Raw genomic sequence first — 25397 nt, forward strand, 5'->3', positions numbered from 1 at the left:
AAATTTCACTTTTTCTTTGTGAATTGTGACGTTTACTTAAAAAGTGCAACAAAAAAGTATTTGGCATCCAGGGATGCATTAACCCCCAAGTATGTGGCAGTTTAAGGGTTAAAGCCCCAAGATGCCGTCAAAACGCCCTGCACCTTCTAAGGCTTCTGGCAATGAAAACGCGCTTGCATGAATTACAGTACATATAGCGGTAACATCAGTATTTTACATTCTAGCACTGCTGGAGACATAGCAGTACAGTATACAGGTTTACCCTTACATTCTTTTTTTTAGGTAATGTATTAAGCTGAGTTTGAAATTAAATTCAAGTATTTTGGGGGCATATTTAGGGTTTAAACTATAAAAATATGCATTTTTTTAACCACATCCAAAATTTGCGGTTTTTCACAATTTGCGGGTGCTCTAGGAATGTAACCCCTGTGAATTTTGGGGGTGTACTGTATACTGCACTTACTGATGTTTTCGCACACGAGTAATTAAAATTAGTCACTGTGAAAAATTAGGATACATGTCCAACAACACAGAATCTTCAAAGGAAAAAGAGCACACTGTAGCAAGATGATGTTATGTATGATTATGTCAATATACTGGCCATTTATCTGCTGTTTTCTGTGACGATGTGTCACATCTGTAGCTTGCTAGTGAGAGCACAATTGCTTTGACCATTTTGGACTTGGTAACAATGCTAATGTGTTTGCTCTTTCATGTTTTATTTAAACCCAGCAACACGCAGCAAACAAGAGCAAGCCTTCTTTTGATCTTAGAAATCAGCACTCAGTTTCGATTGATTTTTAAGTCTTAAACCGCCACCAGGGCCGGATTTATATGAAAAGAGGCCCTAGGCTATTCCACTTATGAGGCCCTTTCACCTTCCATTTTTAAGTTTGTAAATTACATGAGAGATAATAAAATTTTGCTAACAATTTGAATGTAGGCCCCTCTTGATCTTGAGGCCCTAGGCTGAAGCCTAGTTAGCCTATAGGAAAATCCGGCCCTGCCGCCACATACTTCGGGGGATTAATGTACCCTGCACTTTTTAAGGAAACATCACAATTCACCAAGAAAAAGTGAAATTTAAACAGAACACATTTTTTTCATGCAAATAGCATCACAATTACTGCAACACTGATCATTTTACACATAGCCAATGAACTGTAAAAACTATAAAAGACTACTGCAACAATTTATTATTATATCTACATGGTGCAACTGACGCCATTGATGAAATTCAGCAAATCACTGAGCCAAATGCGCTTGAACTGGCTGCACGGAAGCACACAGAGGCCAACACTGATGCTTGCAGGCTAGTCTAGTGCAGCGGCTGAATCCCAGGGACACTGATGGTGACTCGCTAGGGGGTGCCAGTGGTCATGAGGTGGCTGCTCAACGAATGTACGACACTGACTGATCAGCTCTGGCGTGCTGGCAAATTGCACTGGGAACCGACTATAGCCAGTTGCGGCGTTCAACGAATGTATGTCGCCGAATATTCTCGGCTCCAGCATGTTGGTACATTGCACTGGAAACCGAATGTGGTGGTTTAAGGGTTAAACCAATGAAAATTAAATCTTGTTTCTTTGATGAAAATGTGAAATACTATAAAATACATACAAATATGAATTCTAAATGAAAGAAAACAACTCCAAAATGTGTTTACAGCAAGCAGGGACCTCACTTATAAATTGTGCATATGCACAAAAATGTTGCATACACTCATTTCCACGCTCACATCGTGATGTATACAAACTAAACTTGGTGTAAAGTCACGTACATTCGCATGGCAGCCTCCCACATTACATACGTACTTTTCTGCTCGGTTTTGCAAACTGGTGGCACCCAGTGTCAAAGCAGTGCTACTGTTTCTGTGCGGTCTTCTTTTCTCCAGATTCACATCAGTGAGGTGGGATTTATCAAATATATCGAAATTAACTGCATATCGTTTACAAAATTCACTTGATTGTAGTCATTCTGTAATAATATAATGGTGCACGGAATGAACAAACTATTCCAAATACCATAGCTGTTTTAGCATTGTTACTCTCAGTGCAGCACTCAGTGTTTTAACCCATTGTATGTGTGTGTGATATCACAGTTGCACAGCAGCCGATTGAAAAGCTATATGGAGGATTGTGTCGAGAACACAGAGGATACAGCTTCCAGCCCTGGAGGACATTTATAGCCCACGCAACCTAAAGAAAGCCACTAGCATCTGAATGGATTCCACTCAGCCATACCGAAGTCTATTTGAACTTCTCCAATCCAGCAAATGCTTCAGAGTCTTTCTCGCACAGACCCCGGGGCTCAGAAACAGTTTTATCCCAATAGCTATAAACGCATTCAATCAGTTCATCAGGTGCTCCTGGTAGAACTGCTTGTACTTAGAATTACTATGACCTCACTGTAAATTTGCACTACAATTGTAACATTGCACAACCTGAGCCACTTTTTGAACCATTCACACTATCTGCACTCTATGTACATGTTTATTGTACTTATGCTTTCATATTGTAAATGTTTCATTATTTTTTATCATATTATTATTATTGTTATTTATCATTTTATAGGAAAATAAACTTATAGAGGATTTGCATATTGAATCTCATTGTACCATACAATGACAATAAAGGAATTCAGTTCAGTTCAATAGAAGAGAGCGCATATTTACAGATGATGATGACTGGCTTTTAAGTCTATTTAGATTTCCAGGAGCTATTCTCTTGGAGCTGTGTACTGTTAGAATACTAAGATGAATACCTGATATCATTTTTATGATGAAATCCATTAAAGTATGCATATTACATTTTACTTATAAATCGTTAACTTCATTTAAATAATGTATACTGTTAATAATTAAACAGGTGAGGCTATGGCATCCCTATCCAGGGATTGTTCCTGCCTCACTCTTGATGCTTACTGGGACTGGCATGACCCTGAATGGACGGGATAATTAAACATGCATAATGAAGATTTTTCAATTGTCCACAAATGTTTTGAAGAATCTGCATTCTAAGCTTACAGCTGGTTTTAGATTTATTACAGAGCTGATTGTGTGGCGATTGGTTACATGGAGAGAGAAAACGGAAAGACAGAAATTGGGGGTTGGAACGTTTGACAGAGACAGAACTGCTGCATTTAAATATTACATTCAGGGTCACGCAAGCCACAGCAAGCATTTTGCGGGAAGCAAGAACAATCCCTAGAAAGAGAGCCAGCTCATCGCTACTGCTGACCGTACCCCCACATGTTTATTACATGTTTTAATGCATTTCATCGTGAAAATGATATCAAGTATACATCTTACTATTCTAAAATGTTCAGAGAGCTATAATATTATGAATGTAATGTATTCTGTGTGTGCATCTGTCTGTGAAAGAAAAAGCCTGTTTAAGAAGCACGTAATGATTCACACACATAGAACAAATAGAATATGAATCATTTAACATGCTAGTTTAGTTACAATAGGATTTGAGAAACTCTAGTAAATTAAACATTGATTTTAAGATGAAGTTTACAATGTTCTACTTTAATGACAAAATAAACTACGAGATTAACTACAAGAAATAGGAAATTTCAAGATTAAAGTCGACATTTTGGCCTTTTTTCTTCACTATGTCCCTATTAATTTTTTTTTCTCTGTGCCCTAATACACTTCTGTATGACACTCAGATGGTGGGATACGACTCACCTTTTCGTGTCGACTTTGACATCTGACCACTTCTTTTTTCTTTCGGGCACTGTGTATCTTTCTGAACTTGAACTTTTCAATGTCATTCCAACAAGTTCCTTCTTTTGCTCATACCACAGCCTAAACCACCAAAACATACATTTTTACTTGCCTCCACTTCACTGAGAAGGACCTCCACTTCGCATTTGGTGAAATTTTTTATACATGCTTTTGCCATTGTCTATTAATAAAAAACTCAATTGAAATGGCTATTTATATAAATGTACATATTCAAATATGTGAAATTCTGGGAGAAGTCAAAGTGGGGCGGCAGGCACAGGCATATGCGTTACATTTCACGCTAACCAGGATTTATGGAGCAGCAGTGCATGGAAGTTGGCTTACGCATGGTTTTATGCATCTGGGTTTGTGAATACACACGTTTCCACTTTTGTCTGGACACCATGTTTTAGTATGAAATCTACTCCTAGCGTTATACATGAGGCCCCTGATCATTTCACTAGTTTCCCTTCTCTACTGTTTAATGTCTAGTCAGTATCAACTCTCTTTATCTTGCTCCTAAATCACCACCACTTGATTCCCTTCTTCATATTAATCCATTTATTGTAAAGATCAAAACAGTTAATGCAAAGGACAATAATACTGAATAATGCACATGTTATTAATTAGTGTATTCATTTTTGCTATGAAATGTATGGTGTGGCGGCAATTATATATTGTGACCACAAGGAGGAGCTGCTAATTCCCAAACCTCATACACAATATTACCCAACACAGTCCCAGATTCAAATAAAGGATTTCATTTTACAAAAATGAATCACAAAACATGCAAAAGCAACCAACCACATTAATTATCCAGTGTCCCATCCTTCTCTCCTTCTGCTCCACTTGTTGAGTGTGACCCACTGCCTCCAGACTCTGACACCTCCAAGTGAGGTGATGGGTTGCTTTTAAACAGGACCTGGAAATGCTTACAACACTATAGTATGTCCTCTTGAAAGCACTTCTAGGTCATGTGGAAACTACTGAGGTCTTCCCCAGACAGCACCCTCTAATGGCACCCAGGGACCCCAATAGGGCTACACTTCTGAATTCCAATTCCCATGCACCTCTGCGGGTGAAACAAACTGGGACATCTCAGGACAACCACTGCCACCTGTCATATGGGGGAATGGAACTGCTCCTAACCTCTGGCTTTCATTGTTCCATCTTTTATATACCTCCAGCTTGGCAAGAAGTAAGTTTTCTGTCCAGTCGGCATCCCCGTCTGTCCTTCTTGGCATTTACAATATATGTTTATTATTCTTATTATAAATAAGAATTACATTATGTTTATAAGAAAAAGAAATAAAGACACATATCTAAAACACAAGTAAATCCATCCATCCATCCAGTTTCCAACCCACTGAATCCGAACACAGGGTCACGGGGGTCTGCTGGAGCCAATCCCAGCCAACAAAGGGCACAAGGCAGGGAACCAATCCCGGGCAGGGTGCCAACCCACCGCGGGAACACAAGTAAATTCCCCCTATATCTTTCTTAAGCAAAGTCCATTCCAATTGTTTCCCAGGACATCTGACTAACGTTTTATGTATGTGGGAGCTTGGCCTGTACACTTTCATTCTTTCAGCAATCTAAATTACAGAAAAAAAATCACATTTATGAAATATGTCTTATTGAAAAGAGATTAACTAAAACAGAAAGAATCAAAGACAGCCATACAGTGTAAAAGCTGCAAAGAAAAACAAGATGAGGTATCTACTGCTTTGCATATATTTTTTAATTACAATGAATTACTATTAGGTTGTGGAATAAACTGTTAATTAATAAAATGAAAAATTTAATGACAACATTAATGTATTTGAAACTAATTTTAATTTTTTCTTTATGTATTATCTTCTTTTTTATATAATTTTTTGTGGAATGCCACTTCTGCTGAGCAGGTTTGCCTGCCTGAAGGTCTTGTCTAACGGATCTTTCTCTCCAGGTCTAAGAGGTTGCTGCTGGTTACAACAAAATAAAATATCAGCAGAAATTAGGGACACTTGGGTTTTGCCATGCAGAGTTGGAATTCAGGTATGATACAGCATGATCAAACACTGAGTGATATCATCAATAGTGAGACACAGGATGCGTATTATAGGAAAGGTAAGTGAATTAAGATGCTGTAAAGAAGTGTGTCACACATCACTGCACAGTGACTGACTGAAAATAAAATGTATCATTGCATTTCCATTTCTATGGAACTTTCACCACAAAAACTATAATACTTGCTTTACGAAACAAAAAAATGATATATTGTACTTCTAAAAACACTGCAATATGAAGACATTTTTCATTCACGAGAGACTTTCCTGACTTTATAAGATCCTCTTGTTTAAGGAAGTGACAGAAGGTGATTTTTTAAATGTTGGTTATAAAGATGTTTTCACTGATCAAAAACTGCAATGAATGTGTCGTTTTTGCTTTCTGCTTTTCTCAAAATTTTAATATATTGTACTGTATGTGATCACATGATTACAAGTAAATGAATATTGACATTATATAAATTGCTATTTAAATATTCAAAATGTTTCAAAGAGTCAAGTTTTTTTCCTCCTTTTAAATATATGATCATTCAATAGGCTTTCATATCAATAAGAAGTCAAATGCTATTGAAATGACATGCATCTGTCCATTTTCAAACCTGCTTATCCAGATCATGGTCTCAGGTAAGTGGCAGCCTATCCCAGCAAGCATCGGGTGCAAAGCAGGAATGGCTCTGGTCAGGCCGAAATGACTTATATCAAAAGAGCTACGCTACAGTTACCATCTATCTCACTTGTTTGCAAGTGTATCGTAATATAACATTTGCAGACCGGCTTGATTTGAACAGGTCACATTGGCTGGAGTCTGTCCCTGCAGTACCGGGTACAAGACGAGAAATAGCCTCAGTGCCAGTCGATTACACGGACCACTTGTACACAGACATCGCCAAATTTAAATTGTCAGTTATCAGATGGGGAGAATGTACTGTATAAGTATGCACATTCAGTGAGTGGATGCAGGATTTCAACCCAGGACACTTGATCCTTCAAGTCAGACTGCAAAACACTGCACCACTGAGCTGCTCTATACATGCATCTTTTCCAATTTTTGCCAATTGCTTTTGTTACCCAATTGCAAATTGTATTTGCCATCACTAGTTTACATTGTATGGTATGAACGCTCAGGAACGTTCCATGTAGAACTGTCCTTGTGTTCTTTGCAGAGCAGACTGAACTCCTCTAACTGGCACTGTTGTGTGTATGCGTGTGTGTGAGTACATGACTATGCCCCTCTGTTCATACTCCATGATTGTCCTCTGAGACATCTGCTCATTTGCTACCTATTTTGTTATTGAGTCGAGTGTCACCACATCTTCTGCTGATATGAAAGCGACTTAGAAGTCACACTTTACTGATCAGATGGCACAATGGTTAGTAGTACTAACTCAAAGCTTCAGTGGATCTGTGTTTGATTTCTAGCTTGATCATTTTCTGTGTGACATTAATCCCAGTGTTTTCCCTGCATGCTAATGCTTCCTCCAACATCACATAGATGTGCATATTGGGGCAACTAGTGGCTCAAAATTGTTGTGCTGTGAGTGTTAACTGCTATGCGCTGATGTCCCCATTGAAAACTGGATCCTGTCTTCTTCAGGGGTGGGTTTCATATACCCACTACCCCACTACATTTTATACACTGGGTGCAACCGACAAGGCTGCATCTTGAAGCATATGAATTATTAGAATAATTTCCAGATTACATTTTGCCTGAAGAAGGGGCCTGAGTTGCCCCAAAAGTTTGCATATTGTAATCTTTTTAGTTAGCCAATAAAAGGTGTCATTTTGCTTGACTTTTCACTACATATTACAGGAAAGAAATAATGGAAGATAATGTTCATAAAAGAGCTGCCTGAGAGTACTGTTGGCTTGACTGTAGGCAGACATTACTATTATCACTATAGCCTTTAATGGAAAGATCACACATCAAACAGTCTCAGATACTACTATAATATAAAATGACATTCGCTAACGTTGTGGTTGACATAGACTAGAACCTTTCCGGTAGCACTGGACTGAAGGCGAGGGCTGACCCAAATAAGGCTAATCTGGAAACACCAACAAATCTTTGAGGATGTGGGAGAAAAACCTGAGCACTTAGAGGAGAAAACAACAAGAGAATAAACTCTGCACAGGCAACAACTAGGCGTAAGAATGAAAAGCAGGACACTGCATCTGTGAGACAGTTAACCTCTATGCCCCATCCCCACAGCCACAGATGTTACATTTGACACAAAGAATTTCTAATATCTGAAACTACAATGTTGTATTGCAAAACAGGATTTGGCGATTCTTAAAGTGTTCAGTGGATACCGGAAGCAATGATTGAAAAGCAAGGCTGGAATAAATCTTCCTTATGTACTGACCAACAGGCTGTCTGACAGGCCATGCTGAAATACTTTATAAACCAAAAGCCATCTGCCAACTGCCCATTCTAACACAGTACGCCATTATTATAACAGTTCCATAAAGTCCGGAACTTATAAAGCGACTATAGCTTTTAAACACTTTCACAAGTCCCTAGTTGTGTCTAGAAAAGTGCTGCGTCACAGCAGGGCACAGCCACCTGGCAGATCTTGAACCCAATAATTCAATGTCTATCATAATATACATGTGCCAGCAAAGCCGCATTCTTGAAAGGTTTAAAATACTGATGGTTCTGATTTAATTATTAAATAAAATGCACATCTACTCATTCGTGCGTAAAATTATATTTTACAATGACAGACGCCTGACATGCAGTTAATCTCGGAATAACACAAGTAGCAACCTCGAGGACGCACTGAGCTGTTCTCCGTGCACTTGTCCAAGATCTCATTACTCTTAAACCTGCAGATGGATGATAGATGTTTTCCTGAGGCTTTACAATGAAGTTGCCCTGAACATGATTATAAAATCGCGATGACAATCTGGGACCGTCACACGACGAGCTGACCGCGGCACGTCAGCGGACTCCACAGTCTCACTTTGGCGCTGCCGACTTCACAGCACAAGGATCCGCCGCGTCCAGGTTGGCGTTCAATTCCAGCGGTGCAGGAGCGGCAGAAGCCCGCGGTCGATCCGATCAGGCACACGAGTACCACCAGGGTTCTGCCATGAATTGGATTTCGAACTGACCAGGACAGCGTGACATGACATTCAAATCCTGTGGTATTCAAACTCCTTACAGCAATTCTGTAGACTGAGATTTGAACGACGATTACTGTCGGGTCAGTAGCCTGGCGGAGTCAGAACACTAATGATTTGATTAAGTGTCGGTGTAAGTAGAGGGGCAGAGACATACAGCGAGGGGGTTTGGGTATTAAGTGTACTATACTGTTACGTTTTCCGGGACAGTGTCATGCACGCACAAGACAGTAATAAAGCATTTTGAATTCTCATCCGAAAAAAAGCAAACGTTTCTGATCACAGGGAAATATTTCATCCCCCTCTTCCATCCATCCATTTTCCAACCCGCTGAATCCGAACACAGGGTCACGGGGGTCTGCTGGAGCCAATCCCAGCCAACACAGGGCACAAGGCAGGGAACCAATCCTGGGCAGGGTGCCAACCCACCGCAGATCCCCCTCTTTATTATTATTATTATTATTATTATTATTATTATTATTATTATTATTATTCATACGTCCACCCATTCAACCTTCTTCTAAACCCTCCAATTCCAAAGAAAGGAGCGAGGTGAACAATATTAACTTACAAGAATCGGTCGCAAGACAGAAACTAAATCGTAATAAAATGCACACCCTTATGTCGAGCGTTTAAATACACGAACTCAAACTAGGACAATTTAGAGAGAGAGATGCTAAACAACCAGAACTAAAGTAATTATTTAAGGCTAAGTTTCTGGAGGTGCGAGGCAGCAGCGCCCATCACTGCGCGATACCGTGCCACCCAATAGATGCGGAGTTAAATGCAATGTGGTGGAACCGAATGCTGTGTCCAATTCTGTCAACACGTTATTGGAGATCACATGACTCCAGAACGACTCCAACATATTACCAAATAATTATTCTGAATGCAGCTTACTGTACTTTTATAGTCCGACATGCATTTAATAATGCTTATTTAAACACTTAATGGTTGTTATAATCCGCTAATAGTCACGCGTCCTGAAGGATTAAAAAAGTTTCAATAAACACTTAAACGGGTTGGAAGATGAATGTACCTAAATATGTCACAATCTCAAACACGTCTCGATAAAAAATAAAAGTGCCAAAATGATTTTCCAGAGTAATCCGATGGGGAAACAATTTTTTGTTCCGAAAATAACCATCCACATGAAGGCTCCATAAAAAATCTTTTTCAGATCTAACTATGGGTTTACTTTTTTTCTTTTTACTGTTGCTGCATGTAATAACACAGGCTAAAGTTCAGGTGTTCCTGATCAGCCAGTATCCTGCTAGGTACAATGACAATTACCGTTTTGTCTACATATTTGGCACCTAATCAAAGCACAAAGGAATAATTTCATACGCAAATAACCCCTCCGGAATGAAACGGTTCTTTGGTATGCGATGGTTCAATAAGGGACCACACAAATAAAGTGCCATCAAGGTTCAGTTATTTTCAACTGTGTAGGATGGCATGGTGGAGGCAGTGTATAGGACGTGGCCGACTTTATCTTCATTTGCTTGTTTTTAGGTGCGGCATCTACAGGCCGGAAAGCTATGAACATTATGTTTGATTGATGGGGTTTATCTTTAACAAACGTGTACGAGGTTACGAGTGACCGGTGTCCTGTTTGTGGCAGGTTCCTTCGCATGTAGTTTACATTCAGATTTCATTTTTGTTTAGTTGTTCTGAGATAGTTGCATTAATCCGCCTATTGGTTTTTTTTCAGTTATCCGCCCATATACTGCATTTAGGATTATGTATCACTCGGCACTGAGAAGGATTAAGTGTGTTTGGAAAAGGACGGATGAAAAAATATGACTAACGTCCTACTTAAAGCCTACCAGTTACACAGTATGATGAACAGGACGGTTTTCAGCCATCTTTTGCTCATTATAAATATTCTTCACCTATTACAAAGTTTTAAAAGCCAAACTGTTCATATTAACGTCAGATTTTTTTTACTTATACTACATTTTTATACCTATATCTGATGATGTTAACCGAAAAGGCTACATTATTAATATTCGAAACACCTGTAGTTGGAAGCTTCTGAGTGACTCGGTACAGATGTGTGGGCTGACTGCGATCAGCTGCTGTCCTAATCCGCTAATTTAGATTTCCCGAATAACCTGTATTTGAACAGCATGAAGAAATCTAAGTAATCTTTATCTTCTATAGCTCCTTACTACGGTAAGCGCTACCACAAAGCGATTTGCGAACATAAAGCTGTAGATGATATTCCCTTCACGTATTTCCTGAAACAGATTATTCTGCTAACGGCTGTCAGAAACCAAAACCAGACAAGGTTAAGGTCCATTGCTGGTTATCCACGCACGCACACTTACTCACTAACATTTACATTTATAACATCCAGTCCATTCAGTTGCTGAATTCATAAGGACATAGTCACCGCACTGACCGACAATCTCTCATCTCGAGCCAGTTAAGCCGAACACGCCGATCGCGAAGATCCCACGAACACAAAGGAGATCGCGCAATCCCATGCAAACTGTGACCGGGTCGGGATTTCGAAAACAGTTCTTTTGAAACCATGAGGGAGCATATGTCACTATAATATTCCCATAAATGACCACTTCAGCCATAACAGAGTATAATGTATAGGTTTAGAAGAGCAGCCTTGGTAAGAAATAAAAGCGTCGCTGAAAGATACAAATATACTAATAGATCGTGCATCCAGCACATGGGTTGCCAAGCTAAATCAACACACGATACTGCTCAAAATGTCAAAGTCGCTCCCTTAGTGCTTTCACGCGACATGGTATTGGCTGGTTCACGCTTCTTGTACTGTTGGTTCCTATTATAAAAGGCAAAAAAGTACCCCAGAGGACTCTTCTGCTTCCTTTGAACACTCCTGGTCAGTCAATTTCTCAGTCAATCAAGCGAAACAGAAGTGGCGTCAAACTCCTGCAGAATTAAAGGCAGCAGCGAGGCGAGCGAGCGCAGACGCGCACTTGGCTCGTGTGCTGTGCACTTGCGGTCGCTAAGCTTTAGGAGCGCTTGGACGTTCGCCAGCAATTCATCGGATAGGAAAACCATAGCGACTGATGTCAGCAATCGTGTTTAATTCATTTAGATATTAAACCAAACACAATAGAAAGACACTAGCCCTTTCATCTGGATAACTGGATTTGAAGTCTTATTTCTCTACGCACAACTCATAACAATGTTCTCTGGGCTGGGAGATATAAATTCCAGCGTCAATCTGAGCACGGAAGACCCCTTTACTTTGTTGGATGCTGACGGAGAGCAGACACCCAAGAGCCTGATATCAAGAACGGGCCTCACGGTGGTGTCAGTATTTCTGGGATGCATCCTCATTTTTGGATTTTTCAACAATTTCATTGTTCTACTCTTGTTCTGCAAGTTCAAAACTTTGAGGACTCCAGTGAACGTACTTTTGCTGAACATTAGCGTGAGTGACATGCTGGTCTGTGTATTTGGGACCTACCCTGAGTTTCGACTTCAAGTATCCATGGTCGGTGGCTGGTTAGGTAAGCACGGATGCATGTGGTACGGCTTCATCAACACCTGTTTTGGTAAGTTGAGACAAAGTGCTGTTCCTCCAAAGTAATGTTATACTTAAGTTTCATAATGAATTGCTGTCAATTTGAAACTCTCACAGCCTTTCCTAAGACAATGAGGCTCATTCATTTCAAATTGTTCATGGACTAAATACAGTAGATTAATTCAGATGTAAATAGAAAATCCTAGGTAATGCTGTCTTAAACATTCAGAATTCCATATATTAAAAATGTTAAGGAGTTAGAATCTGATTTGAAGCGAACACAGTTCTCTTTTCCTGATTCATAACCAAATATATAGCTTATACATGCATGCATTTTCTGAATGGAACTGTGCAAGGCCGTGAAGAGTTAAAGAAGGTCTCTGAAGCAGCCAGCCCTGGATGGGGTAATAGTGCAACACAGGGCTCACTCACTTACACAAGGCCAATGCACAGCCATTAATTAGCCATCCCATAGCCTTAGATAGGCTAAAAACTCAGTGTAAATGGGGAGAACATGCTGATTCTGCACAGAAGTCGTGGACCTCAGAAAGCATTCAAATGATGGTCAACTCACATCAAAAGTGTTCTGAGGTGGCAATATGCTGTCCTATCTTCCAATGATTATCTATCTATTATAAAAAGAAATCCTGTCCTGGAAAGCAAAAAGCAAGTCTACGATACGTGATCTTCTTGGGAGACATTTTAAAGACCCGCGAGACCAAAGACACGCCCTACTTACAATCTATCAAATAGGACAACAGGCAGCAAAACATTCAGTCATGTGAAGGATTTGAGCACACACAGATCCAGGGCTCTCAGCGTATGTAAAGCGTATAAGGACAGTATGTTATAAATTAAATGTCGACATATAAGCGAAGAAGAAAGCAGCGCGGAGAAAAGAGACTCAAATGCGTTGGACAGAAAAAGAGCAAAAAAGAATAATCGAGGTGCAAATTCAGAAAATAAGGAAAGTAATTATCAGCCCGGAACAAGTGGAATTGAAAAAAAGCACATCCAATCCGGCTCAGAATTAAAAGACAATGAGTAAAAGAAAGTAGAACTTCATAAAGACGTTTACAAACGTTGGCGCTAAACACATCGAGAGCAGGTTAGAGACTATGAAACCAGTGAAATTAGAAAGGCTCAAAAAAAAAAAAAAAAAGATGGCGCTATACACATGTGGAGAAAGTTAAAGGATATGAAAGTAGGAAAATTAGGAAATATAAAAAGTAAAGATCGCAGTAGCGCAAACAAACAAACTGCCTCATTTAACTATGCACCAGTCTAACTTTGGTTTTAAACAATAATTACTACACTATTGCACCTTAACACTTAATTCTACTTTATTCACATAATTTTACTTATTTATTATGTTCTACTATACTGTTATCTTTCAATCTATGACTTTTTGTTAATCTAACTGATATTCTTCTAACTTTGCACAGTTTTTGATAAGCGGATCAGGATGCATTTCACTGCGTGTTGTCCTGTATAACTATGCATATGACAAATAAAGAATCTTGAGAATTTCAAAAACGGAGTTTACTGTACATGCATTTATTGGTTACTTTGTTAGTGTATATATATTTATCTGTCTGCTTATTTAAAAACCTAAATTTACCCCAGGAGTCAAAAACGTTCTGTCTAGCCCTTGTACAAAAATCCTAGACAAAAGCTGGGGTATCACCTTGGTAACCCCATGTACTTTTGAAACTATGAGAAGGAAAATAGCACGACTTTACAGACAGGAGTCCAATGCAGAACTCTACTTACTTTTTAACTTTGTAAAAAAAAATAATTAACTGCTGATGATGTAGATTGTTTTGTCTGTGCTGAAATTCCAAACAGAGAAACCTGTCCTGACCTCATTAAAAAGATTCAGCATATTGGGACTCGCAAGATTATCAATATTGTTTTTACAGAAGTTCTGAAATAAAAGTGAAACTAATGAAATAGCAACAATTCAAAGAAAAAAAAATCTTAAAAGTGTGTATCCGGAAAACCAAACACGGGGGTTGGCGAGCGAAGCGAGCAGGGGGCGAAGCCCCCTAGTTTTTTTTATTATTATTTATTGCTTTTTTCTTATATTTTTATTGTGAAAAAAATCAGTTGGTCCATGTAAGTCAAGCCATCATTGGATCCTTATCAACAATGAGCTACCACTTTCAAATTGTTGTGTTCCTGTTTCCTGATGACTGCACATGAGAAACAGCGGGTGCGTATAAAATAAATCTACCCCGATTCTGAATGCTTCTTTCCAAAAAGAAGTCACAAGGAACTGGAGTTTATCCTGGTGGCAACAAGCCCAAGGCAGGAACTAACCATGGATAGACTTGAGTCCTTCATAGTGCACCCTCATACAGGCACCCACATTCACTTACTCCAGGTCATTTTAGTGAAGACAAATGACCAGACAGATTGTGATAAACGGGTAAAGTGCCTTTTGAGGTCATTTTATGCATATGTGAACATATCATAAACACAATACAGTAAATGAAAATTGCAGTAGTATTCCGCCATATGGTATTTTCCTTTATCTTGTAGACATATAACCAACCTCCTGGACCATAAGTGGATAAATTTAATGCTGGAGTCCGGCAGTGGTTGCAGTTTTTTGCTACATGTTAGAAGCCAAACTACATCTTGAAATCAATATTTGCGGCATGGGGGTGCAGTGATAGCACTGCTGCCTCGCAGTAGGGGCACAAGGGTTCGTATCCCAGGTCCTTTCTGCATGGAGTTTGCATGTTTCCTCCGGGTGCTCCGGTTTCCTCCCACAGTCCAAAGACATGCAGGTTAGGTGAGTTGTCAATGTTAACTTGGCCCTAGTGTGTGGTTGGTGCGTGTGTTTGCCCTGTGATAAACTGGTGTCCTTGTCCAGGGTTTGCTCCTGCCTTATGCTAGCTGGGATATGCTCCAGCAGACCCCCGTGACTGACTGTTTGGTTTGATTACTTTTTTAGCAGGATTTTGATGTGTTAAATAATGTTATGGTCTCTAACAAGTTGGTATTGAAATCACTGGTTTGATTGTAGTCTCTTTGTTTTTATCCCAAAAAATGCTCCTATAAAAAAGGTCATTTCAAGTAAGTAGTGACTGTTGTTAATTGATAATTAGCCCCCATGATTCCCACTCATGTCTACTTTATAAAAGTAATTTGCCTTTTAGTAAATAAGTACTGTGACTGAAATTTGGAAGAGTAAATACACTTCTGTGATCACGCATATAGTAGAAAATCTGTGCTGATTCTATAAAAAAAGTCAAAATATACTCCCAGATGTGAGTACAGGTAACAAGAAAAAGAATTAGCAAAGAGATTAACTTTATAAGCTGAAACCAGCTGCTGATAATAAACAACAAAAACGCGCACTGGACCACAGGCCCAGAAGGACACATGGACATCAGTTCTAACCATAGGTTTAGAGTTAAAGTCATACAAGAATGCATTCTTCTCATGAGATTAGTGCCGTGACACTGCAAAATGTGCGCTTTTAATAAAACGTCATTCAGTTTATTTCCCAGAGGTAGACTTGTGTTTATGTACTGTATATAACTACATGGGGGCGGCGCAGTGGGTAGTGCTGCTGCCTCGCATTTGGGAGACCTGGGGACCTGGGTTCGCTTCCCGGGTTCTCCCCGTGTCTCCGCGGGTTTCCTCCCACAGTCCAAAGACATGCAGGTTAGGTGGATTGGCGATTCTAAATTGGCCCTAGTGTGTGCTTGGTGTGTTTGTGTGTCTGTGGTGGATTGGCACACTGCCCGAGATTGGTTCCTGCCTTGTGCCCTGTGTTGGCTGGGATTGGCTCCAGCAGACCCCCGTGACCCTGTGTTTGGATTCAGCGGGTTGGAAAATGGATGGATGGATATAACTACATTACATTTAGCATATTTACTGATTTTTTTTAATATTATTAAATTGAAATGATTAAAATATACAGATATGGACACATTTGTTGGTATCCCTACAGATCATTGAAAAAGTGCTGTATGCCTCCAAAAACATGATTAAATGAAATGCAGTTGTCCCGTGTATGGTATTTGCATGCCTTGGCTATGTCATTGAGTAACGCAAAGCAAGTGTGAAAAGAGATGTGTCATCGTGTGTCCCACACTGAACATGGACCAGAGGAAGCAAAAGAGAGAGTTGTCAGAAGGAAAATTATAGACAAGCATGTTAAATGCAAATGCTATAAGACTGTTTCCAAGCAGCTTGATGTTCATGTGATAATGGTTGCAAATATTATTAGGAAGTTTAAGGTTGATGGGGCTGCAGCCAGCCTCCCTGGATGCATCCTCAAGAGGAAAGTCAACTCAAGAATGGCAGAAGGATAGTGATAACAGTACAGAAAAAGCCAAGGACAACTTCCAAGCTGAACTCCAAGGTCAAGGTCCATTGGTATTTGATCGCACCATCCATTGCTTTTTGAGTGATAGTGGGCTCAATGGTAGATGATCCAGGAGGACTACACTGTTGAAAAAACCCCAAAAAAAGCCAGAATGGAATTTGCTAAAATGAATATGGAGGACCACAGTGCTACTGGGAGAATGTCCTTTGCACAGATGAGACAAAACTGGAGTTTTTTGGCAAGTCACATCATCTCTATGTCCACAGATAAAAAAATGAAGCTTTCAAATAAATGAACTCCATACCTGCTGTGAAACATGGAGGAGGCTCAGTTATGTTTTGGGGCTGCTTTGATTCATTTGTCACAATGTGCCTTGAGTCTGTGCAGAGAACAATGAAAACTCAAGACTATCGCTATATTCTGGAGTGAAACGTACTGCCCAGTATCAGAAAGCTCTGCCTCAGTCCCAGTTCCTATTTCCTCTAACAGGCCAATGACCCTGTCCCAAAACACACAGCTAAGAGCACCCAGGAATGGGTAACAACAAAACACTGGACTCTTCTGAGCCCTGATTTGAATCCCATTGAACATCAATGGAAAGAAGTGAAACATGCAGTCTGGTGAAGGCCCCCTTCAAACCTGACACAGTTGCAGCAGTTTGCTCAGGAAGAGTGGGCCAAACTACCTGTTGACAGGTGCAGACGTCTCACTGAGAGCTCCAGGAATCGCTTGTTTGCAGTGATTGTCTTTAAAGATTATGCAAGAAATTTTCAGGTTATTAGGTCCCATCATTTTTGTCCATGCCATTTTCAATTGTGTTATTATTTGAAATATTGCGTTGAATCAAATCTCTAAAGCAAAGTCTGAATTTTGTTAAATATGAAATAAACAACGATGGGTGCCAATTACTTTTGTCAGTTTCAAGTTATTTTGGAGGCAATGTTTTTTTTTTTTTCATGGAGAGGACCAACAAATGTGTCCACGTCTGTATAAATGGAGTGCTGTTAATCAATGTGCGTGTGCTTTATGGTGGATACGCTATTCTATGAAACTACAGTGGTATAGTCCACATATGTAATCAAACCACATGTGTCATAGTAAAACATGCCATACTATTAACAGGCTGTCAATAAACTTCAGGTAGGCTCGCCTTTTCATTGTTAAATATAGTGTGAATAAAACAAAGTCAGCTAAAGGTAAAAATAATAATACTTGAAAAGTTTATTTTAAAATTGTGAAGATGTTCAGTTTTGTTTTCGTTTCTCATGTGGGTCTGGTTTGTCCAGATATGTTTTAAAGACTGGGATCTGTTTTAGTACTTATAGCCATAGGTCTGGAATAGATGTGTTTGCTAAGTTAAGCTGCTGAACAAAAATGTATTGAAAAGAGCTTCTCTAGATTGAACATTAAATTAAAAAAAGGCAAATGATACCACCAGCACCTGAAGTGCTTATGCTCAGAAATGGTGAACGTGATTTGGCTCAAGGAAGTAACTGCACAGCAGAATCATTTAAGTTAAACCAAACAAAACAAAATAGTAAATCATGATTAACATCTTAAAACATATATCTCATACAATTGTGATACTTGCATTACTAAGGTGAATAATTTCTTCTGTTAGTTAATACCTATTCTAGTGAACTGAATGAAATAAGGTCAAAGTTAAAGTTTTGTTCCTTTCTAAGGCTAACTTAAAGTTCCATGCTTCACAGTTCTAAAGGTCAGGTCTAAATACCAAACCTGGTGAATGTGCACACAGGTTGTTTTCTGAGTAGTATGAATTTACGTTAGAATTCCAGGAAGGTGTAGATTAGGTTAATTGACTCCTAATCAGGGGTGTTGCACAGAACTCTGGGCCCTATACATAAGCAGTCTCTGTGAGACCCTTCCCCTCAAAAACAAACATTTCATTCCAGGTTTCAAGAGCCCCTGGCCCTGGGAAATCATGACCCTTTTTCCCTTCACTATGATGCCCATGTTCTTAATAATCATGATGTGTATGTATGTGTGTCACGGACAGTGTGCTCTGTGATGGAGTGGTGTTCCATACGATCTCAGACTTTTCTTAGTGGCTCATTCTGCTGGGTTAGACTCTGTACCATTTCAAAATTTGATGCACAAATTTAGAAAATGATAGAATTTGCTGAGATGAGTTCCAGCATGTTTAAATGTTTGAACCTGGGACTTATTTAAAGCAACAAGTAAGTGAAGATAATGGAGTAAGTGATCCATTTCCTCACTGCTCCAGCTTCTAATGGTGGCTATACTCTTCATTTGATTCGCAATTTTGGACAAGTTATCTCATAAATAATGAGAATCCAAACAATTAAAATTGTCACTGTCTCCAATTATTTTGTTGAGCTCACAAAGGCCAGTTGTTTTTTCAAAATGTTTTGTAAATGATTTTTCTTAATATTTTCCAAATTAGTTGGGCCAAAATAATAAACTAATTAAAACTGAATAATACAGCTAAGTTAGCATTACTCAGGCCCTGTCCACACTATGTTTTTGTTCAAAAATGCAGCCATTAGTTTCCTTTCACATCCACACTACCCTTGCATTTTCAAGTCCTGAAAACAGACTTTTGAAAATGCTCTTCAGAGCTGTGTACTTCTGAATATATAGCTACATCATTGCAATATGGATGGAAGAAAACCAAACACTCTGACTGTTTTGTGCTTATGCAAGTGTGGCCCTGCCCTGATTTGCTCCCGCTCATTACAATATCTCATTCCCTGATTGGTCACTCTTCACAGAAGAAAACAATATTTCAAGACAGTCGACACAGAGGAGATGCTTTCCATGGTGCTTGTTGTGTTTCTTACCTTTATGCATCTAAATTACATTTTGTACAACTTGAACACTGCATACATGAAGGAGGTTGGGAGCATGCACTGATACAGAGTTTTGCTGCACCCACTACACAATGAACCACCTCAGGATCCCAAATTAGGACCCGAGTGCAGCCCTACAATGGGTGACACCTCAGCCAGGACCACACTAGTTCAAATGGAGTGGAACAGTATGAGGTTTTCTACAGTGGCTGGAGTGTCAATTCTGCCACCAACCCCTGAGTTTTCCCTGCAAGTTGGAGGTCCTGCTTGCAGAGCACAAATGCAAGTAATTTACAGGTTGTTACAGCTTTGTGATAAATCCCATGGTCCGTGTAGTTGCAGCCCCTTGAAGGATTCTTAAGCTGATGTGTACATGCCCAGTGTAGACAAATGTCTATGTCACATGTGTTTTCCGTCATTTTAGTATGGAAACCATGGAAACATGCTAGTATGGGAGAAGATTGTTTTCTTTTAAAAATGCCCAGGGTCAGAAGGAGGAAATCAAAAGAAAACTCCAAGAAACCTAACTAAAACGTTATTCTGAAATCAGCCCTTGTTTAACTATTAAGCAAAACAGACACATGCTTAGGGCACCACAGAGATTTTTCTTCAAGTTATGCCTTTGACTCTTTCACTGCAACACTTAATATTCATCACATTTTTTGTAATTGTCCTAATGGGCCATTTTTTGACTGTTTTGCTTAGTTAAAAAAGGTTTCTTTGGCATGGTGAGTGACTAAAGTGTAAAAGTTTGGTTTGAAGGTGTTGCCATATATCACATTTATTTTCATCTCATGGCATAAGAGTTATGCTTCTGTCGAGTGTAAACATGGCCGGCAGGGTCTGGCTAACATTTAACTCATCAGCTGATTGGTGTAAGAGACTTGTAAACTCTTTATTTATCCTTTTACTGATTTTTCTCATAAACAAGGTACATTTTAATTTCTTACTTCACTTTCAGCACGTACTGAGCCTTAAAGTCTTGTCAGTTAGGCAATGGAAGGGCCGGATGGGCATCAGTGTTGTGCCATGCTTAATGTATCAGTTACCCTTAATCTGGCTCTGCCTGAAACTGAAGTCAAAAGAAACAGGGCAGAATTTCATAAACCTAAAAGTATTATAACTACAAGATTATCCAAAAACTTGGTACAATGACAAATAGGTATTTCTGCCTTCAATAGCTAAGAGATAATGATGACATGTGCGTGCTGCTCATGTGGCACCAACTCTGCACATCTGTGACAACAAAATGCCAATAGATGCAATAGACATGCAAAATGGCTGACAGAAAATTCAAAATGGGGCAAGGAAATGTCACAGCAATGAAGAAAAATAATATTAAAACATAAACAAAATAAACAGAAAAAACATGAGTGAAATCCAAAAATCCAAAAATTATGACCCCTACAGACTATATAAATAGTTTATAAATAGTATAAATAGTTCTCCCACTCTAGCCTTTAACCCTTAACTTTTACAATTACTAAAAAATTGATTTACGTTTATCAATGAATACATCTAAGCAAACAATATATAACAGTCATTGCAAATTATATTATATTTCAACAAAAATAACCACAGAAAACTTCAATTAAAAATGTAAACACAAAACTTCATTTCCCATGATCCTTTATTATTCTAGAGCTCTCTGGCATTCTGTATGGCTTAATGTACAGCTACAAGCCAGTGGAACTAAAGAACTGAGAAAGTGAAACAAAAAATCGGGAGTGTGCTTCCGTCAACTTTCTTGTATACTGACATAAAGGAAAAGGTAATCAGAACCAGTTGCGCAATATTTCTCAAATATCATATCTCTTTGTCTCTCATCATAACTAATTGATAATATCAATACACAATCATTTATCTCTATTTATAATCAAACTTTATATTAAAATGATATTTTCACACTTAGGCAGGTCGAAAATGGGGGTGGAATTTTTTCCTGATTACATATGCATTACCTAGATTACGTGCAAAGTAAAAAGAGTTATAGTCACCTAAAATCATAGAAAAAATGTTAGTATTATATAATATTTGTTGCAATAAATTGCTATAGGTAAAAATGCATTTGGCTACATTTAATTATGATAATGATGGCATAAATAAAATAAAAATCATAAAATTAAATGTATTACCAGGAACACGACAGGGATGTAGCAGCTTATTGTTCCCATTACATCTTTATATTTACATGGCATGTTCAATGTTTACGTTATTGTTAAACTGATGATGTATAAATTAAAATAAAATTAATAATACTTATTGAAAGAGTATGCATTATATTGAATACAGTTTTTAATATCCTGTACACGTTTATAGTTGCATGATACAAAAAAATTGGATGGTTGTTTAAATAAAATAGTACTTCTCGTTGAAGTGAGAAGTTAAGCAAAATGACACCTTTTATTGGATAACTAAAAAGATCACAATATGTAAGCTTTCGAGGCAACTCAGGCCCCTTCTTCAGGCAAGACGTAAGATGTAATGTAATCATCTTGCCTAAAGAAGGGGTCTGAGTTGCCTCGAAAGCTTACATATTGTAATCTTTTTACAGTAGTCAGCCAATAAAAGGGGTAACTTTTCACTACATTCATAATGGCTAACATGGTACAACACCCTAGTACTGCTTCTGGTTGAGTAATGTTTCTCACATTTCATATCTTTTTGCTTTTTCTCATTATAAATATATGTACAAAATTTGAATCATCTATCTGTAATTATAACGATAGTTTACTTGAAAATTTGCTAAAGGATTCAGTTAAAGTACCACTTCCGGTTGCCAGAAGTGGCACAAAAGTTGATGGGATTCCTTATTTTTGATATAAAGCAGGTGTACAAAATCTCATTGACCATGTCAAAGCGTTTTTGAGTTATCATGTTTACACACAGACACACAGATACACATACAGTAATTTCAAAAATGGTATTTTTGGACTCGGGATGGTCTAAAACGTCAAGACTTGTTAAAATCTCGAGGTTGAACTTTTTTACGATTCCAATACTTTCTCTATACTATGTATACGAGAAAGTAAAAAAAACAAATCAAAAATAAGAACATTTATTATTTAACATATAACAATAGTATAACATATGTATAGTTTGATTATTTATAAAAGGGATATCAGCATGTAGAAAAACTAAATTTAAGCACCCAAATTGAGTCCACTTAGACACTTGTTTCCCCTTTACATTGATTATTTATGCTGTATATAACAGAAAAATAACTGTAAACAATTTTTCTGCACAATAGTTTTTCTTTGTGAAGAGACTTAGATCTGTAGCACAGAATTTAGTGTTTATGTGCCTTCTATTTTAAGGGATAATAAAGTTAAAATACAAACACTGAAGTCTATATTAAATAAGTGTAGTTTTGAAAGGGTGTTATGGTGCATTTCTAAGGTTCTTAGTGTTTTGTTAATTTGCCTTTCTAAAGATTTGTTTCCCTGCCTGTTTTTGGAACATGTAGAGTTGAACAGTAATGAATAATTCTCTGTGTTTTTTCGTTTAATTAGGGCTGACTCAAATATTTGTAGTCCTCCAGTGTACTCCTTTGTTTTCATATAATAGGCTTTGTAATACACTGCGTGAGCATAATTGGCCCTTTAAATAAAAGATTTCATTAACAACACTACACCTTCCTTCCTTGGCACTACATCTTCCTTCTACTGTGGTGAAATTCAACTTTGCTCTTGCTTTTGTATAATGCTTTAATTTCTCTCATCTTAGGATTCAAGAAAAAGAACGTAGCCAGACTCCTTAGTATGTTAAAAAAAACAGACATATTCTTCATTTTATAGGCATTGTTTGTGAAACTACTCTTCCAGTATAGCTACTGTATAAGCAGTAAGACACTACTATATTATGTAAAGCATCATATGACCTGGCACAGGTACAGGCCTTCCACTTTAGTTCTGAATGCACACACTTCAATAACTGTTTCACTAGCAAAGCTTTTATAACAACAGGGTTATTTCTTTGAGCAAGAGAAGTAATCAGGGTGAATTGTTGTCTTAAAGGAATACTCCACCCAAAAATGGTGTCAAATGTATATGTTACTTTCCCCATGTAGTCTGTAGTAGTGGGCAAGAAAAATACTTAATCTCATGTTTACATGAAGAAAGTACATAACAAAGTTTCTAAAAGAGTGGGGCGTAAAAGTGACCAATGCAGGACAATGGAAAACAATGTAAAAAACGTCCATGAAAAAAAGGAAAAAAAAAATCTCACGTAACTTGTCATTGTCTAACCTGCTTAATCCACTCTAGGGTTGTGGGGTCCACTAGAGTCTATCCCAGCTAGGCAGGACAAACCCTGGACAGGGCACCAGTGCATTGTAGGGTGAACATACTCATACACACCAAACACACAATAGGACCAATTTAGTTTCGCCAGTACAGCTAAAATACATGTGTTTGGACAAAGGGAAGAAACTCACACAGACACAGGGAGGACATGCAAACTGCACACAGGGAGGACTTAGGACGTGAACTCAGGTCAAGGCAGCAGAGCTACCACTGCACCGCTGTGCTGCCCTCTTCCTTGTCCATTCATAGGCTCAAAATGTGCAAAATGCATGCATTTTTTGTAAAGATTTTGTTATTACTGGCTGAAAACTCAGCATGCAAGATAAACAAGAAAGACACATTGCCATAATACTGTATGTTTGAATTGAAGACAGGAGTGTTTACCACATTCTTTTATTACTAAAGGGAACTGAAGGGGCGAGGTGGGCCAAAAAGTCAAAAAGTCAGTCCCATGAGGCTTTGGCTTTACTGCTAATGAATACGCTGATAATTTTGGAAGTAAATATTTATCAATATTTTAGTAAAAGCAGAATTTGTTTTGTATGTTTTGTGCAAGTGACTGCATAACAGGCAGGTGGATTTTACAACATGAGTAACATGAGATTTTTTATTTTTCCATGATCATTTTTCACATCCTTTTCTGTTGTACTGCAGTGGCCACCATTGGATTCTGTTATGGCATTAACTTCTTCCTCTATATTCTGCATGAAAACATTAAATTATTTTTTTTTCACCCACCACTACAAAGAACACAGGGTAAGCAACAAATAAAAAAAAAGTAATATCTGGGTGGCCTAGTCCTTTACAAAAAAGGTCTGAATGATCCTCTGCATTTCATGATTCCAATATGGCTGCCCCAAGTCCCATACACTACAGTACTGTCTTTCTCAAAAGGTCTAGTGATTTAAACAGTGGACCTGGGCAAACCAACTACTTTTGTCTCTAATACCTTTGATGGTGGTTATCTCTCCATATTATCCTGCAAAGATGGTGTTAAATGTGCTAAGGACCTAAAATACGATTAAGGCAAATATTATGATGAACCAACAATGAGAGCTGTGAGCTCAAGAAATGCTAAAATATTTGTTTTCTTGATGGGAAGAGAAGAATAAGGAGGTAGATCAAGAAGCAATAAACTCCATGAATAATCATAGATGAATCAAGGTATTCATTTGTGCTATGATTTGGGCCAATCCATTACATGGACTCTTTGTGTTAACAGTTTAGTTGGAGATAAAAACAATTTTTTTTAAAATTTTGCATCACACCTCCATGTTAGACTTTGACATGTGATTAATGAATTGCTGTCGCTAGAGAACTGCCTTGTGGGAGGCATTCAGCATTGTCTCACAAAGGCTGCAGCTTTTGATCCAAAATTTCAATGAGAACAGCATGCATTCTAGAGGGCAAGCACCTTTGGGTTTAGTTTCATAGAGGATCTCATTTTTGGCTTCTGAAATAGTTTCAAGTTTTGATTTTTCTACCTACAGCTTGCC

The 25397-nt window shown here is 38.4% G+C and overlaps 1 protein-coding gene across 1 annotated transcript in view; it reads left to right on the forward strand.

The window, feature by feature from the left end:
* Nucleotides 1–11637: 11637 nt before the first annotated feature.
* The window catches only part of tmtops2b (teleost multiple tissue opsin 2b), a 171961-nt gene continuing 158201 nt past the window's right edge, over nt 11638–25397 (forward strand). The window contains exon 1 of the mRNA XM_051926803.1: nt 11638–12449. Within this exon, the coding sequence (XP_051782763.1) occupies nt 12077–12449 (373 nt within the window). The 5' untranslated portion in view covers nt 11638–12076. The remainder of the gene's footprint in view (nt 12450–25397) is intronic.

The sequence above is a fragment of the Erpetoichthys calabaricus genome, chromosome 4 (genome assembly GCF_900747795.2).
Source record: "Erpetoichthys calabaricus chromosome 4, fErpCal1.3, whole genome shotgun sequence".
Classification (NCBI taxonomy): Eukaryota; Metazoa; Chordata; class Cladistia; order Polypteriformes; family Polypteridae; genus Erpetoichthys; species Erpetoichthys calabaricus.